The sequence below is a fragment of the Lagopus leucura genome, unplaced genomic scaffold, assembly GCF_019238085.1.
Source record: "Lagopus leucura isolate 7727_CA_CO unplaced genomic scaffold, USGS_WTPT01 Super-Scaffold_73, whole genome shotgun sequence".
Classification (NCBI taxonomy): Eukaryota; Metazoa; Chordata; class Aves; order Galliformes; family Phasianidae; genus Lagopus; species Lagopus leucura.
In genome coordinates this window covers 60,556,255-60,574,063 of record NW_024962252.1, presented here as the reverse complement: position 1 = coordinate 60,574,063, position 17,809 = coordinate 60,556,255, and the positions used below count along the sequence as shown (strand labels likewise).

At 34.7% G+C, this 17,809-nt stretch overlaps 1 protein-coding gene across 1 annotated transcript in view; it reads left to right on the top strand.

Annotated features, from left to right (window-relative positions):
• Window positions 1-17,809, top strand: part of PDE10A (phosphodiesterase 10A) — a 161,027-nt gene that overhangs the window by 102,299 nt on the left and 40,919 nt on the right. Inside the window, exons 4-6 of the mRNA XM_042880750.1 lie at window positions 5,824-5,944; window positions 7,848-7,897; window positions 17,648-17,788. Of these exons, the coding sequence (XP_042736684.1) occupies window positions 5,824-5,944; window positions 7,848-7,897; window positions 17,648-17,788 (312 nt within the window). The remainder of the gene's footprint in view (window positions 1-5,823; window positions 5,945-7,847; window positions 7,898-17,647; window positions 17,789-17,809) is intronic.

Sequence of the window (17,809 nt, the reverse complement as noted above, 5' to 3'; positions counted from 1 at the left end):
GTGATTTTTGAAAACGATTTCTGTCTTTTAAACTTGCCACGTTTTTTTTTTGTTTCATTTTTCAGTTTGAGGATTTGAGGATTTAACATCCATGGGTCAGTATCTCTACCCCAAAGCAAACAGTCTGTTTTATTCCCTTTCTGTGATTTTCTTATCGCTCCTTTTTTTTTTTTTTTTAACGAGGTCTGGACCTCATTGGTTCTTTATACGTGCAGTGTAGATGTGTTTTCACTGTTTTCGGAACAGTTATCTCCGTTATGCATGCCCAAAAGGAAAAGTACCAGTTTCTGTACAAGATGTAAACTAGCTCTTAGAGCACCTAAACAATGAAAAATCTTGCAGTGTGTGAAAGTAGAAGCCTATAGGAGCTGACTGTACATATAAACATATATATCAAAGACGTATGCCACCTAACCTTCATGCATATTACAATAAACTGAATAAAATTGAGTGTCATTTTCCCACCTTCATTAGTTTATTTAAGTAAACATTTTGGGTTTTCCTAAAGTTTCTTCTTTCATTATACAAGTTGGTCATCAGAAATTCAGTAAGAGTACTATATCTAAAATACAACCAGTATTTATTTTCTCACTTTTTTTTTTTTTTAATAAAATTGTTGTGGAGGCAAGAATATGATGGAGGTTAAAAATACATTTACTGCCAGGAAAAATAAGCAAATGGTCCCAAAATTACTTAACTGATACTATGGTTCTTTTAAAAATCTACAGTAACTGAGCATTAATGTCCTTCCCTGAAGTAGTTTAGGGATCAAAGTTATGAAGGGAACTGGAAAATTAGATAGAGTGAGATTGTTAAATCAAGATGCTGACTGTGGATTTGTGGGTTTTTTTTTTTTGTTTTTTGTTTTTTTTTTGTCTTTATTGTTCTTTTTTATATATAAATATTTAATTTACATAAAGCTACATGAAAGCAAGGGAAAATTAATGCATTTTGGCAAAAGGCATCAGACAGCTTATGTATTCATTTTTGTGACTGCAGCTCTTCTGCTTCAAAAGGTCTTAGGTCTCTGATGACTCTTCTGTTGTTGAGACTTCAGTATTATAGGAAAGAAAACTTCGATGAAGTTTATCAGGAGATGTTCTGGGCTTACCAACAGCTTAGTTTCTATGGTATGCTTCACAGAGAAAGGGAATAGCTATCAGTTTAAAGGAAAGATTGAAGAAATTTGGATACAGGTTCTTGTCACATTTCAGATCTCCCCAATTTAGATGTTTGTGGTGTAATCTTGCCTATGGATATTGTTGTGGATGAAGCACTCTGTAGATTCTGCAAGTCTTGAAGCTGTATTTAATTCAGGTGGTTTGTTGATTTCTTGTATTATTATTATTAATAATAATAGTAATAATAATTTTATTGTTTTATTGTTTTATTATTTTATTTAATAACAACAACAACAATAATAATAATTTTTTCAAGGCCAGACTGGATGGGGCCCTGGGCAGCCTGGTCTAGTATTAAATGGGGAGGTTGGTGGCCCTGCATGCGGCAGTGGGGTTGGAGCTTCATGGTCCTTGAGATCCTTTCCAACCCTGGCTATTCTGTAATTTTTAGCTGATTATCTGAGATGTTACCTATGTTATCAAAGAGCATATAGGCATTTTAAATTCTCAGGCCTACATACAAACAAGCTCAGGAACATCTTTTAATCTTAGTGATTTAGAATCCTTCAACAACTACTGAGTCTTAATAGGTCCTAACCCTATTCCAGGAATTATTTCTAATTGAAATTCAGATTCATGACTTCAGTTTAAAGTATACTGGGATAGAGTAGCTGAGGCCCATTGATCATGAGGGTTCTGTGGCGCTTCTAGAGAGCCTTGCAAATTGATAGAGTAGCCATGGACACGTGTATAACATGAGTTCTTTCAGCTGGAATGTAGAAAATGTTCAAGAAAATGCTTGCTCGACCAAGAATTGATTCTTGCTTTCCCAGAAGTCAAGGCATACTGGTATGGCAGCTCAGCATGTTCTCCCAATTCCTGGGCAAAACAGGAATATCTGTCCTGCTATCCAGCCCAACTGTTGAGTACATAGCAAAATGGGGCCTCACAGCCACCTCCTAGAAATCAGTATAGCTCTGATTCAGACCCATGGTCAGCTAGAAGCCTTCTGCATCAATTGACAAAGAGTTCTTGTGATCTCTGAAATACTCTGAAGCCAGCCCAAGAGGTCTAAATTACAAACACGAAATAAAATCAGAAGTAGTCTTTCTGGCTGTGATCAATATCTCCCTCATGTGTTGTAGCTTTTACAGTTTTTTTCCTCTCCTAATCCAGTGCCATTCTCCATCCCCAAAGTACATCCAGCTGTTCATTTGTTCTTATTCCTCCTAGCCTATGGTACTGATATAAACTATGCAGGCTGTAAAAGGATATGTTTCTACTGCAAGAGTTAGCAGTTGTTAATTTGGAAAAAGTATTCAGTAGTATGTGTAGAAATAATTATTGTAGAACAATTTTTTCTTCTTACTCAGAAAATAATTGAGGAAGTTACGTAGAAATCAGATAAACTTATGGATTATAATTGCACTTACAGATAAACCTATGGATTATAATTGCACTTACTGACCCTGTGCTCTATTAATGAAGTATTTTTGTTGCAGCAGAAGGACTTTTTCTTCTCAGCAGCATCATAAAATGCCCCTGGCACAAGTGCCCTATAAGCATGAAAACATGTAGATTAATCTTCATTGCAGTTTGATAAAATTTTCTTTATGTATTATACTGTGTGCTTGCATTTTTAATGGCAGATTTTCAGAGAGAATGTGTTAAATTCATTTCATTTTCTGATATTTCAGTATCACCTTTCATGCAAGAAATTTTGTGATTCTCAGCCTCTCTTCTTTTGTGTTTATACATTTTGAATATGATTATCTGTAGCAGGTTTCCCTTATTAATTATTAGGCGTTTTCCTTTTATGGAGTACTAATAATATGAAATCATAGCGGTGTGGTATCGTCGAACCATTTTCTAGTTCACTTAAATTATTTTAATATAACACTACTGAAATCCAGAATTTTACAGCAAATATACAAAAGACACAGAATCTTAGAAGGAAATCAGCAATGAAAGAATTGATTAACTAAAATGAATATTAATAATGTTTTAAATGCAAAATAAGCTACAGTCATACATTAAGGAACTGATTTTTTTGATGACAAAAACGTGTTTTTTTCACTGAGTGTGTTGATTTTTACTTATTTATTTTTTTAGGAATTCCTTTCCTAAAGCCTGTGTTAGCATCTGCATTGAATAGTGGTTGTACTGTGGTTTGCTTATGACTTGCTCTGTGTTTAAAAATATGGTTTCATAAAGAGGATTGTGGCTTTTCAACCAAAGATTTTGTGGTTATCCATTCTGAAATGCCAAAAAAATATATCTATTCTACTTCTCTGTTAGAAAAATCAAGGATATTTTACAGTATAATGAAATAACTCCTTGCTGTTGATTGTTCTAAATTGTAGAATTACTTAATTGTGGATCTAGACCAAATTTGTTAATCTGACCGGTTGTGGATTCTTGGATTATCAGTAATAGAAATCTGCCATATTACAAATGTGTGTGTATGAGTATGAGGCTTCCATCTTTCAGTAACATGAATGCATGCAGTGGTTTGCCCTGCCTTCAAAATGTTTACTATCATATGTTGCAGAAGTGAGGATAAAGGGCACAGAGCTTATTATGTAATTGCTATGCACACAGCTCTGCTGCTTGATTATGGTGAAAATTGGTATTATGCCAGTGGATTAATTTTGATGATGCTTTCTGTTGTGCTAGCTTTAACCTCTGAAGATTTAAATCCTGACTGTATATCACAGGTGAGAAGTATTCAATTCCAAGTTTCGGAGAAGGCATTTTCCCACGTAATAAAGGTTTTGTGCATACGTGCTTGATCACCTGCCTTCTTTTAGGATATGTGTCTACACATACTTTTGCGGATGTAGGTTAACATATATGAGTGGAAGAGACTTACATTAGCCATTTTCCCATTGCATGGCTTCTTACAGCTATATTGAAAGTATAAAGCTGTTCGTAAAAATTCCACTTTCGTGAAACTAAGCTGTTGTTTTCTGCCTCTTAAAAACTATACAATAGTAAATACGGGACACAGCAGAGGACAGTCAGTTACAAATGGAAGCTTGCCATCTGCCATACTGAGCTAATAATGGTAATGGCAATCTGTGTTATAAACTCAAGACTTAGCCAAGCATTAACTACATGTATGCAGTGTGACCTTATTGCTGTCAAAAATTATAATAATCACATCAATTTATGGAGAGAATTAAGTGTTTGGCATGTTATACGACTTGCTAGGTCTCAAACGTTCCACTATGTCCATCTGGAGCAATAGATTAATACAACACCACGTGTTAGGAGGGGGTCACAGCAGAGGTTGTATGTGCTCAGGAGCCATTTTTAGGTCAGGATTAAAACCTCCTTAATTTAAAAGAGTCAGGAACTGGCATTATCCAGCATGCACTTTGTTGATTTTTTTTCTTTTGGTTTGGTTTGAAATGAAGAAGCCAAGTGTATCCTAAATATACAGCTATAGGCTCTGTATGTAGAAATGTATGAAAGCAAAAAATATGTAACAGAATGTGCAGTGTAAGTTATGTATCTAGTCCACCAGTGAGGATTGCCTGCACATGAAGATACAGACAGAGAAGATCTATGGAAATATGAAGCAGACAATAATATGTGCACGTGAAGGTGGAAGCAATGGGTAGATGATGGATAGTTCTCTGAACTGTAGTGGCATATTTTTGTAGTACTACTTAGATTAGTCTACTCTCAACACATCTGACTAACGTATGAATGAGTGGAAGGATAATTCTTAGTCTTTCAAGCAACATTAATCCTAAATATTTAGATCTAATCTAAATATCACTAGCTTCATTTTTAATTTGAGTGACAAAATCTACTGCTTCACTGAGTTCAATAAGTAATCGACCATATTACTTTGTTTAGTCACCACATTACCAGTTTTGGGCAGTATACTGAATCTGTACTTACTGCCAAGTATTGCCTTCTGTGAAATTATTGTTTGTGATGCTGTCATGCTACACATGCACATTTGCTGCCAGTTTTATCAGCCCCTCAGGACTGAAGAACTGAATAACTAAATGCGTCTGGGCCCCTTTAGGGAGGCTGCGTCTCCTTTCATGTGAAATTCTAACACGTGCTGCTGTTTCATTGTGCCCAGCTAAATATTCTACTTGTTTTTTAATCTCTGGGTCTGTGTCTGCTGCCTTCCATTGAAAGAAATGCCTGTTAAGCCACAGCGTCTAGCATGGTTTTAACTCTTGCAATTTCTGTTCTCCAGTCTGGTGCTGTTAATTGCTTCTGTATTTCAAAGATGGATCTGCTTGAGATACCACTTCAGAGCTCTGGTGCTTTGCACATCTTGAACGTTTGGTTAATGAATTTCACGCGGAAGATGCTGGCAAACGTACCTAGTTGCCTCCTTTCCTGGTGGAGAAGGAGCTTCAAAGAAAGGAGCTGAAGGTTGCTTGCTTCCTAATTGTTGCATCTGAGTTTCTTCTTGGCACACTGTCATGTGACTTTGACCAAGTTTAGGCAATTGCTAATTGTTCAGTGCTTTACTTAGTACGTTTTAAACAAATGGAGCAGAAAGTGAAATGCTTCTTAACTCAGCAATGACCCAGTTCTCTAGGTAGCTGCATTAGGATAGTTAAGGTTGACTTGGTATTGAAATCTCTGATTATAATTTTTAATGAATTTGTGTATTGAAAACTGCAAAATGAATTATTCTAAGATGTTTTTCTTATCTTTGCTTCACTAGTATCAGGATACGAATATGCAAGGTGTAGTGTATGAATTGAACAGCTACATAGAGCAGCGCCTGGATACAGGAGGAGATAACCAACTACTTTTATATGAACTGAGCAGCATCATTAAAATAGGTAAGACACAGAATCTGATGTGTCTGATCTGTTCCTTTGCATCAGTGCACAGCACATTTGTTACAAATTTTAATTAGTAAAGAGAGATGTAGTGTATACCTTGGATGTTGTCTCAGGATGGACTTCAGCTTCTGTACCTCATTGGATTCCTTACTACATCTGAAAGAGGTTCTTCTTTGGAGAGAGCTCTGCAGCTCATTGCAAAATTAAATCATCTTGTTAAATGAACCAAATTATAGATTATTCTGGTTATGACGGTGTTGGAAGATCAATATTAAAAGTTAAAAAAAATTGTCAGTAATATCACTGAATACTTAAATCCCTTTTCAAACAAAATTGAGATGTACAGAAAGAGGATGTCTTCATCACTTCAAATTCAGTTTTTAAGCATTTTTTTTCTATCTGATGTAAGTAGTATTTTTAGTATATATATAAAAAAATAATACTACATGTGATCAAGAGTTAATAGAAAAAAAAAACCATCCCCAGTAAAAATGTGTTATTTGGTAGTTTGTTGGTTTTTTTTATCCATAGTGGTTGTACTGAGACTTCAGTAGAAAGGATTGGTACCTTTATTTAGTGTAATAGGTTACATGCAACTCTTCAGAAGAATTTCCCCATCATGGATATTTTGTTGTTTTGTAATGGTGGATAATTGTTCTCTCTTATGTACATGAAGTTTCAAAAGGGCCACTTCTGTTTAGTGACCTTGCTTTAGTGGCTTTTTGAATATTGATGCCCAGCTCACAGCAAATCAGAACAGAGTTTTGTTAATTCACCACAAGCAACAAACTGGAAGACTTATCTTTTAGACTTTTTTTTTCTTTTCTAAAGCACATGAAATTTTTTTATATTTCCTCTACAGTGGTTTTTTACTACATTGTTTAATATGCTTATATGAGGGATTTAAAATTTGAATCCAAACCACCATGCCATGAACTCTCAGATGTCACACAGTTGACAGTAAGCAAGTAACAACAGAGTAGATTTTTTTTCCTTCTGTCAAAGAAATGGAGAAATCCAACTGCTTTGACAATACAGAAGTATAATTGCTCCCATGAAATGTGTTGAACAGACTCTTGTGTTCATTCATTAAAGTAGGATATCGGATAGGTACATTTACTGGGTAGAATGGTTATTAGCTGTTGAAAAGAAAAGTTACTTAAACTCTAAGTATTGAGTCTACTGTGTAAAACAGGGTAAAAAACACTGGCCTCCTATACTCTCTTCTGATTCATAGTTTTCATTTCAGCTGTAACTTATAATAAATAGTTCATTGACTTTCAGTTTTTTAAAGGTTAAGGAATTCAACTTTATCCTGTTTCATACAGCAATGTGAATCTAGCAAAAATCAGGCAAGTACAAAAATTGTGGTGTGTCACTGTTTTTGGAATGGGACAGGTGCAGAAAATAGAAACAGTTTGTTATGAAACACATTTTTATGGCAATATTTGCAGCATTTTATTTTCCCATACTTTTCTGTCTTAAGGCAAGGATAAAAATAGTTTACCATCTCCAACCAGTATTTATTTTCCTCATGGAAATTATAATCTTATCTGCCTGATCATATTATAAATTTATGTTCTTATTTTATTTCTATACTGTTGTATGAACCAATTTGAATTTATCGGCATTAGGCCTTAGAATAAGAGTATGATGTATTGTTGTTTCTAATAATCTTTTAGAACATAGTACATTGCAGTGGTGAAAATAAGTATTGTTCTGTACCTCTAATTTCAAAAGAGTCTTGGAATTTTCAAGGGACACAGTGATGGACTTTCACATTTAGAAATGTTTATGGTTGTCCTAAAAAGAGTTGAATCTTTGGTTTCACTTCAGAGAACTTCTTTAAGCTTGATTCCCACTCTGAGTACATTTATTTATTTTATTATTGCTTTGGCAGCTACGAAAGCTGATGGATTTGCACTATATTTCCTGGGAGAATGCAATAATGTAAGTATTCTGGATTTAGATACTGCTTTTGTGTACAGTCACAAGTGCATTTTCCAGTTTTACAATGATATTTTGATTTTATATTTACCTCATTTAGCAGGAAATATTGTCTAAGTGCTGAATATTAGCTCTTCATTAGGTTGGTTTATTTATTTATTTTTCCTGCAAAATGAAAGTTTAGTTAACATGGTGGTAATGTTTCCCACATTTAGTGTCTTGGCACTTTTTTTATTCCTTTTCTTTTTTTTTTTTCTCTTTTTTTTTTTCCCCCCGTAGGATTTGGCAGTAGAATGCTGTGATAGTAGAATGCTAATGTTATTACTCTGTCTGTAGCAACTTAGCTTGTGATTTGGCTCCATTATTTTCTTTAACAAACATAGAACATAATATGAATTTGCTCTCAGCATAACCTGTTCTTTTATCCAGACATCATTCTGTTTTATTTGAAATGATGTCAATTCTTCTGATAACTGCTAGGAGGAACTTCATCATGAGATGATATAAATCTTAGGTATGGATGTTGGTTAGTGTGACATAAATTGTACATTTAAAATTCATAAGGGAGATGAATATCTGATGTAAAAATTTGAATAACAGTGTGTCCGATACTGTTTTGTACCCCCCCTTTTTTTTAGTATCCTGATCAATTTGTATAGTTAACATTGTACAATAGTTTTAGTTACTTTGAATGGCTACAGAGATGGAAATGCAGTTTATACTTCATTGAACTCCATCAACTTCAAAATCACAATTTGTCAGAAATGTTTAATCTCTCATTGGTTCAAGAAACAAATCATACTTTTCTAAGTGAAAATTATTAGAGAGGAGAACATTTTTCCTGTTGCTTTTGTTTCCTTACATTACACAGCTAGTTTATTTTTGTGTAGTTCATTAGCCAATTTTCTTTGCTCATTGTGAAATAAATGCACTAAGAAGAAGGGAAATAATGCCATTTTTGAAATTATAAAAAAACATGAAGATGTAGAAACCTGCAGGTGATTTGAGCCTTGCCTGAGAATATTTTTGATTTGTTCAAAACAACCATATCATCTGAAGGAGGTGAAGGAAGGCCCATACATGAATTTAAGCAAAAAAGAAAAATGGAAATGGATTTTGCATATTTTTCTTTCAATGTTTATTCAATGTGATAAAGGTAACCAATTTTATTATTTATAAATTGCTTTTTCTCTGAACTCAATAAGTATGTGAATAACACAAAAGGGACATAATTTAAGTGATGTGTTCATCTTTTGTGAATGCAATGTTTTGTTCTCATTTGTCGGTGCCAGTGTTTGCTTTCATGAGTGGTAGATGACGGAAACTGTGGCCAAATACATTGTGCCTGCTGCAAATAGCAGGAACTTGCAAGAATTGTAGTCATCAACTCTGAATGCGCAGATCTGACCAGCTTCAGGGGTAGTAGTTGCATGCCAGCTGAGCAAGAGGTTCATCTCCCTAAGCACTTTGTAAAAGGTTATTATAAATTGACTTTACAGCTTGAGACCTATTACAGTGAGATTTTTTGTATTAGGTTTGTATGGCATAACTGAGGTTTCTCCCCAATCTTCACATATTTTGAGGACCTGGGTGCTTTCAGACCTTCTACTTTTCTTCTCATCTCTTTCTTCCTCCTCCTTTTTTTTTTTTTTTTTCTTCTTGATAGCCTATCAAGAAGTTGAATGTATCTGCCTCCAGTATAAATCTTTCTGCAAAAAGTTAAGAAGTTCCAACCTCTGAAAAAATACATATTAACCACTGCTACGTAACTACATCTCCCAAAATGGAATGTTTCTCATGTAGTTATTATGGGGACTGATCCTAAGTTCTTTGATGTTAGTGTGAGATTTTCCATTCACATTAATGGGCTTAGGGCCAGACCCATGCTTGTAGTATGTAACTGAATGGTTATGCTTTAGGCTATTTTGTGTAAGAAGTTGTCCTTTGCTTATCCTTGTCTCTTGACTATTTAATTTAAAGGATATGTCAAAGAGATTGACCATCAGTCAGCAAGTACTGGCATTTACTGGCAGTTTATTCAGTAAGTCTTCGCTAAATGAGAACAATAGGAATCTGCATAGTGCAAATGGCAGAAAAGGACTAATTCTTTTAGATGAAGTTAATTATTTTATTTAAGAAGTTATAAAATCTGTAATTAGTGTAGACAAAGTAAAGCTACTTGTGGTCACTAATGGATGCATGGTGGGAAATAGTTGCTTAATTTTTTGATGCTTGTTGATTTGAGATTTAAATTTCCCAAATTATACTTTTTTTTTCTTTTTTTTTTTTTTCTTGGAAAATATACGTATATCTACTTACAGATTTGATGTAACAGTTATTTTCACCATGCTTTCAAAAAAAAAAAAAATTGATTTCTGGGAATGAGGTATTAGGAGAAGGTCGTGTCAGGATGGAGGAACCTTGATAATAATAAGTAAATACCAACATTCACACAAGTGGTTTGTAAAGTTTAGTGATATTTGTTCTCACTATTTGGTAGGGAAAGTTGGGATCAAATCTAAAGCTAAAGCATTAAATCTACATAATTTCAGCTCTCACTGTAAATATGTATGGCTACACTGGTGCCTGTTTAAGGAAATCCATCCTCAGTAATTTTGACATTTTAATCTCGGCTAAGGAACATTCTTGCAATACAAGTTTTGCATAACTACATTTAAAATAGATTAAATAGTGAGTTTCATTAGGATAAAAGATAACTTCCTTTTACAGAAATTCTAGGCTTCTACAGAATGAAAGCAAATTGATAATTACTGCATAGTGTGTGCTGTTATTTCTTCATGGCGAAATAAGAAGATAATTGCCCTATCATTGTAACTCTTTGTTTGTTTGTTTGTTTTGTTTGTTTTTATTGTGATTTATTAAGTATTCATTGTAAACCTTTCCTGGTGTGATTTTTGTTGTGGACAGCACTTCACTAACTTAGTGTATTAGAGTTGAAAGCACTTGTTCAGTGTGAAGATAAGTTTGGCATTTTCATTTTGCAAAGCATAGGTGATACATTTGCCTTTTAAGATGTTTTAGAAAGGGTTCCTTTACGTTTAACAGGACAGGGTGTCTTGTTGCAGGTGTTGAAAGCACCCTGCAGAATTCAACAGGACTTTGAGGAGTTTGTTAAAATACCTGCACATACAACATTTCAGTATAGCTTTGTTTTCTTTCTCTCTGTTGAAGGACATGGAAAAGTACCATGAGTCGGATAACAACAGACATGGAAATTTCTGGGTGATGAGTTGGACTGAATGCCTTTGGGGTCTTTAGCTGGGTAAATTTACTTGAAATGGAAGGTGCTGCACCAATTACTCATTAGAGTGCATTTAATTATGCAGGTATTACTTAGAGTTGGTCACCAGCATGACCAGTTCAGTAGTATCGGTGACTTTCTGTTTGTTCGAATTACTTATGCATTCTAAGGGACAGCATGATTCTGCTGATGGTACAGATGATTGCTGATTACACGATTCTTCTTTTTAAATGATTGCCCTCAAGGAGGTTGGTACCATTCACATGTCCAACTCCTTGCTCACTCATAAAGTCATCTTCTGTTTCAAAATCTGTTTTGTTATATAATATACATCCGGCTGAATGTGGGGCAAAATACATAGGTTCTAGAAGCAGTATAGCTTCATCATTGTAGGAAAGAGATCTGAGCAGAACTATGCTCACTAGTGACTTCTGGTTCTTGAACTTTCTCTGTACTACATTGTGCAATGTAGGTGTTCTCTTAAGAAATTATCTTTGTCCATGACTTTGTGCGGTTATGCAAATAAAGCAATCTTAAAGTAGACAAGATTCATTTTGCAAATAAGATATGCTTGGAGACTGGAAACACTTCCACATCAAGCAGGAATGTTCCACAACTCGTAAAGAAAGGACATTACTTAGTCACAGTTTTTTGTTTTGTTTCTTATGGGGTTGAAAATACAGTTCATAATTCTCATGTTATGACCTTAATTAAATATCATCTTTAAACACGCCTAAAAGGATTTATTAAAATTTGTGGTATTTGATGATGTGCCTAAGTACAAGATGTGCATGGATTGAAGGCTGTAAACTAACATCTATCTATTTCTAAAATACTTAACAAAGAGTTTCTAATGTATTGTTATCTCATTCTTCAGATGATTCAGATTCGTGTTTATAGTCATTATTTATGTGAGGAGTTCACCTCATGATCCTGTGGATTTGTATGCAAAACTGTTCAAATTTAAAAGGTGTACACTTGAAGTAGCTTTCACTAAATCTTTGGAGTGCTGCTTAGCTCCTGAAACTGAAAATTGTGCTGACAAGCAGATCAACCTTGCTTCAGATAGGAGTTTCTTGTAGCTTTGTTGTAAGAAATTCAGTGAGGCCACAAATATGTGCGCAAACACTCTGTGCTTCAGGGTGTATAATATTAAGCTAGTCTACAATTTCTGTTGATACTGAAAATTGCTGCTGCTTGATGCACAGTGCCACCTAGTGAATTTATGAGGTGAATTACTAAGAGTATTACTAAGAATCAAGCAAAAAGCATCTACTCATTCATTGCTGTCTCAAGTTTTGTGCCAACTTGATATACATTACTTTAAATTTGTAGACATCTCTGAAATTTGAGTCTTCTAAATATATTTCTAGGTGAAACTCTTCTAGCTTCCAGGCAATTCAGAAAACTATAATCTCTGTCCTTGACTTACCTCTGTCATCATGTAATCTTTTTAGTGGAAGAAATCAGTTCTTTTCCTATGTGCCAGAGAGGAAAAGCTGTTGATGAATTACAGTTTTACAGTTTAATTTTGTGTCGATAAATTATCCAGCTGGAGCAAAGTAAGATAGGTAACTATCAAGATACAGCTGAATGAATGTTTGGTCCCATTTCATTTACTATTCAGGTGGGCAGATTGGTAAAATGGTCATAATGAAAATACCTTAGGTAGAATGTGAATCTATACAAAGGCTAGTTATTTGTGGCTCCCAATCACAGTGCAGGGGCATTTTCATAGAATCATAGAATGGCTTGAGTTGGAACGTACCCTAAGGATCATCAAGTTTCAACCTCCATGCCACAGGCAGGGCCTTCAACCTCCATTTTTTACAAATTATCAAGGATTTATCCTGGAATCTGGTTTTGCTCAATATAGTCATTAAAGCATGCATGCACCGAGAATATGAGCTTATTAAATTTGCGTATGGCATGGAATTGGGAAGGTCTGCAGATATGTTCGTAGGGAAGTGTTAGAATTCGTGGTGATCATGAGAAACAGGTCTAAAGACCTGGCCTTGTGTAGGGTGACTTTGAGAAAAATACTGGGAGTTGCAGTGAACTTGAGGCTAAACATGAGCCAGCAGTATCATTGCTCTTGCGAAAGAGGCACTGCTAGGTAGCAGCAGCAGAAATCTAGTCTTCATGAGAAGTAATGTTGCCATTCCTTTGAATGTTGGTTGTGGTCTCAAGTGGAATAATATGTTTAGTTTAAGTGCTGCATTTATTTAAAAAATGGAGGAACTGGAGAGACTCCAAGAGCATGCAGGGAGAATGGTCAGAAAGCTGAAGAACTGGCATTGTTTAATCTGAAGGAAAGGAAGTTGAGTGGTGAAAATATGCCTGGGTAAAACAGAAAGGAGGAAAATCATCCCTATCATTGTGGTATATAGAGAAAAAAGTAGGTGGTTTGAATTGGCATTAGTGAGCTTCCCCAGTTGTGTCTGTACTGAAGCATTACAATGTGTTGCTTCTGAAAGCTCAGGTATCTTCATTCTTGGATGTCTTCTGAGAGCTGTTTGAACAAACATCTTTCAGAATAATGCTTGCTGACCATACCATAAAGCATAGAGGTTGGAGGAGAGGTGAGTCACCTTAGTTTTCTGTTTCAGTGAACTACTGTAACTTTTCACATGTTAATTTTGTGTTTCTCTGAAGGAGAACTGAAGGAACAATTGGAGAGTTACCAGAAATGAAATGTAGTTAGAGAGTAACGGCATTTAAAAGGATGCAAACTGTAGAAATAAAACAAGTAGTATTTTTTCTGCAGCATGTAAGTATAATTATCTGACATTTGTGTCTTTTCCCAACATATTTATATATTATATGATTTAAAAATTGAAACCTTTTCTCAAGTACACTGTTAGCTTTATAGAAGAAAATAAGAAGTTTTCATAAAAATTGAGGTAATTGCCACTTTTTTTTTTTTTTTTCCCTTGTGTGCTTCATGCGCAGTAGAATTGCTGCATTTGTGTTGTTAAACATTTACTTATACCTCTAACATTTTAGCATGGTATGATTGGGTTAGTACATCAGTTTAGCTAGTTTGCAAATACAAGCTTTTTGATTATGAATGCCTTCCAAATTAATTTTGATTGGTTTGTTTGTTTTCTTGTCATTATTTCTTATTGTAGTAAGTTTTGCTTCTGCAAAAAATTGTCCTGAAGCAAAAGCCTTAATACATGCTTGCAATTACATTCGGCATTAAACTGTGTGGTTTTGCATGTGTAAACTGTCACATCCTTTACCAAGAGCAAAAACCTGTTTACTATCACTGAAGAGAAAGAGATGTGAGCTGCAAATACCATAATGCACACTTAATGTCAACTTGTTTAATGCCCCTTTCTCTGTAATGTGTTTTATTTTTTCCCAAGCATCATGCCATATAGTAATGCTGTAGTACTAAGGCTTTCACTTAATGTCAATTCAATATTAAATCACTTTCCATTAAGCATTTTCAAGGCCAGTTTTATCCGCAAAACTCACTGTGGAAGATGCCCTTGCCTCCAAAGCATTTCGTTAATGAAACGCTTATGGTGTATGTACTTTAACCCTCATTCTGTTCATTAAACCTGGGACTTATTGAAATGTCTTTGCTGTAAAGATATTTTAGTAAAATCAGTTTCTGATTAGTTCTTAGTTATAAGAAGTACTTTTAGAAAGAAGAAAAACTGAGCGGTTTGGGAAATAGTAAATGTTTGCACTTCAAATCCAGCCCTAACAAACTTTATATAGCTAGTTGAATGCTGTATAGCCTTCATGGATTGAGATTTGGTGTTCTGCTGGATTACCCTAGATACACCCCAACAGTCACCAGAATAATAGCATTGTTTACCCCTGTGATTGACCTCTTCATCAGAGGATCCAAAGACTGAAAACACCTGAAAACTTTGGGTACTTAAAACTGAAGGAACTTCTGTGAGGAGAAGCTGATGGTATTCTGTTAGCATTCTGGGGTGGCTTCTCAACCTTTCTTTCACTGGGATTTTAATCTGCTGCCTCTGCTAAGTGTTAGATTTTCACCATAAAAAAAGAACTGCAAGGCCACAGTATGATAGCATGACAAGATGAACAACACTATTGCTTCTTGTGCATGTTCTTATTGTTGCAAGTGAGGAATATTTAGGGTTTTTTCAACTGTAGTAAAGATACTGAAGATAAATTTCATCATAATTTCAACCAAATAAATACATGGGATTAAGGAAAGAGCATTAAGGGCCATGGTGCTGTGTCTAATTGGTTGTATACTAGTTTTGTTACATTTCTGAAAGCCAAGTTTGCTGTGTTTTACTTGCAATTGGGAACGCTGTTAATATCTTTCATGAACAGGTTACAGTATATGCTGTTATGCATTGTTTGTAGACTGGAAGACTTGTTAATATATTAGCATTTCAAATAGAGATGATAATGTATTGCCTACACCAGAAATGCCTATGAAATATGAAAGGATGAATTATGTTACGTTTGTGTTAAGTGGTTGAACTTTCTTCCTAATTGTCATTTGTTTTGGATTTTTTTTGTGTTTTGCCTGTTTGTTTTAAGAATCTTGTGCACTATCTAGTATATAATCATTTATAATATATAATCATTTTATAAAATACTACCATCATAAAACTAGTTGAAGTTGGTTCTGATTGAAGAAAGACAGAAAACAGCCTCAGAAACAAAAGTAAAATTCCAAAGCCCGGTGAAATCAAGTTTATGTCTAGTAACAGTATAATTATCCTTTTGTTAAGGTCTATAACTGAAAATATATTTAATTTCCATCAGGAGATTGTCTTCAACTGAAACTAGTGAAATTTAATTTTTAGAAATTACTACAGAGATCACAAATGATGACTAGAGCTTCTCGCATTAGAAAAAGTCACTTTTTATACACTGCAGCATCAGTCAAAAACAAGAGCAGATTTTTTTGATGAAGACTTTATCTAAATGAATTTAGAGATTGAACTAGAAGGAAAGGAATAATTTTGAAGATTTTGAAGCCAATTGAAACAATTTGTGACATCACAGAATGAAAGGAAGGGCCTTGCGTGCTCTGCGTTTCAGACATTGAATGGGAAAGCTTCTGGTCTTAGGGTCCTCTTCCAGTATCCTCTTGTCTAACTACTCTTAAAGATGGGAGAGAAGTCCATCACCATTAAGTAGCAGCCTTGTAGATCCCACTAGATATTTGGAAGAGCTTTTTATCTCTGACACTTTACCAGTGTTTTTTGTTTGTTTCTTTTGTTTTGTTCTTCCTGCAAGAGGCAGAATTGGAATTGCTTCTGCAAAACCCTTTTATCAGTATATATGAAATGCTCTCCATATCCTTTTTCCTATGGAAGGATGCATGTTCAAAACATTACTTCTTAGTAGTAGCAACAGCAGGGTTTGCCAGCCAAAATGGTATTTACGTGAGGACTGTTAAAAGCCACTCTTTAATGAACCTATGAGTGAAAATAGATTTTAAGAGTAAGCTTGAATTTTGGCATCAGTATAAACAGAAAAGCTCAAGATTTCTTACCATAATGGAAACCATCAAAATAAAGCGTGTTGAATACATGTTCAGTAGAGCTACTCAATGAAAAAAAAAAATCTTTCTTTTTAACTACATGAGAAGTATGAAACTGAAGTTTGCTGAAACTTCACAGCTGAAATACTATGTGGCAGCTTTATTTTCTTTTGTTAAGGTAACTTAATCTCCATTTGTATTGCATTAGTAGCAAATGAAGAACTGGAACGACAAAACACCCCTATGGAAATGCAGATTCAAGCCCTACTGCTGTAACACTGTGTAACCTTTGCCATGTCTCTTATTTCTCATGTGCCTAAACATCTTTGTTTAAAGGGTTCTGTTATACTCAAAAAGGTGTGAGATTCCAGAGTGTCTGTTACTCTGCAGTGCTACAGGCCAAATTAACTAACACTTGTAAGGAGTTAGACATAGAACAATGAAACAGAAGATGGAACTTTTTGCCTGCAAAATGAACTCTTTCTCCCGATTTCATTGGAGTTTGTTTTTTTTTTTTTTTTTTGTGATTTTGTGAGAACGGTTGTCACTAACTGCCTTCTTAGTTTTGTGTTAATTTTAAAATTATATGTACTTTCTGAACATTTTCAGTTGAAATAAGTAATAATAATAGTCTACATCCTAGAAAGAAATCTTACATAAGGAAATATTTTTTCTGTGACTCCATGTAGGACATTCAAAGCAAACACAATTCAACACTAACGTAAGTGATGACTGACTTTGGCAGAAGAGTTTTTCACTGTCTGAATGGTAAATTTAGAGTGGGATTTCCTAGTATGAAAGAATTATGTGCAGCTTATCCAAGTACTTTCCGTTGTCAAAAGCACAAAAGCTGTTTTTCTCTGTTATCTACTTTATTAAATCCTACCGTATTACATATATACATATATATATATATATATATATATATATATATATACACACACCCAGTAAATGTAGCCATACTCTCTAATTGCATTTTTTTCTTTTTCCTTCTAACTAGAGTCTGTGTGTATTTACGCCACCAGGAGCTAAAGAAGGACAACCGCGTCTCATTCCTGCAGGGCCCATTGCACATGGCACTACAGTATCTGCTTATGTAGCCAGATCCAGAAAAACGTTGTTAGTAGAAGATATTCTGGGGGTAAAAAGCTTCCTCTTTTTA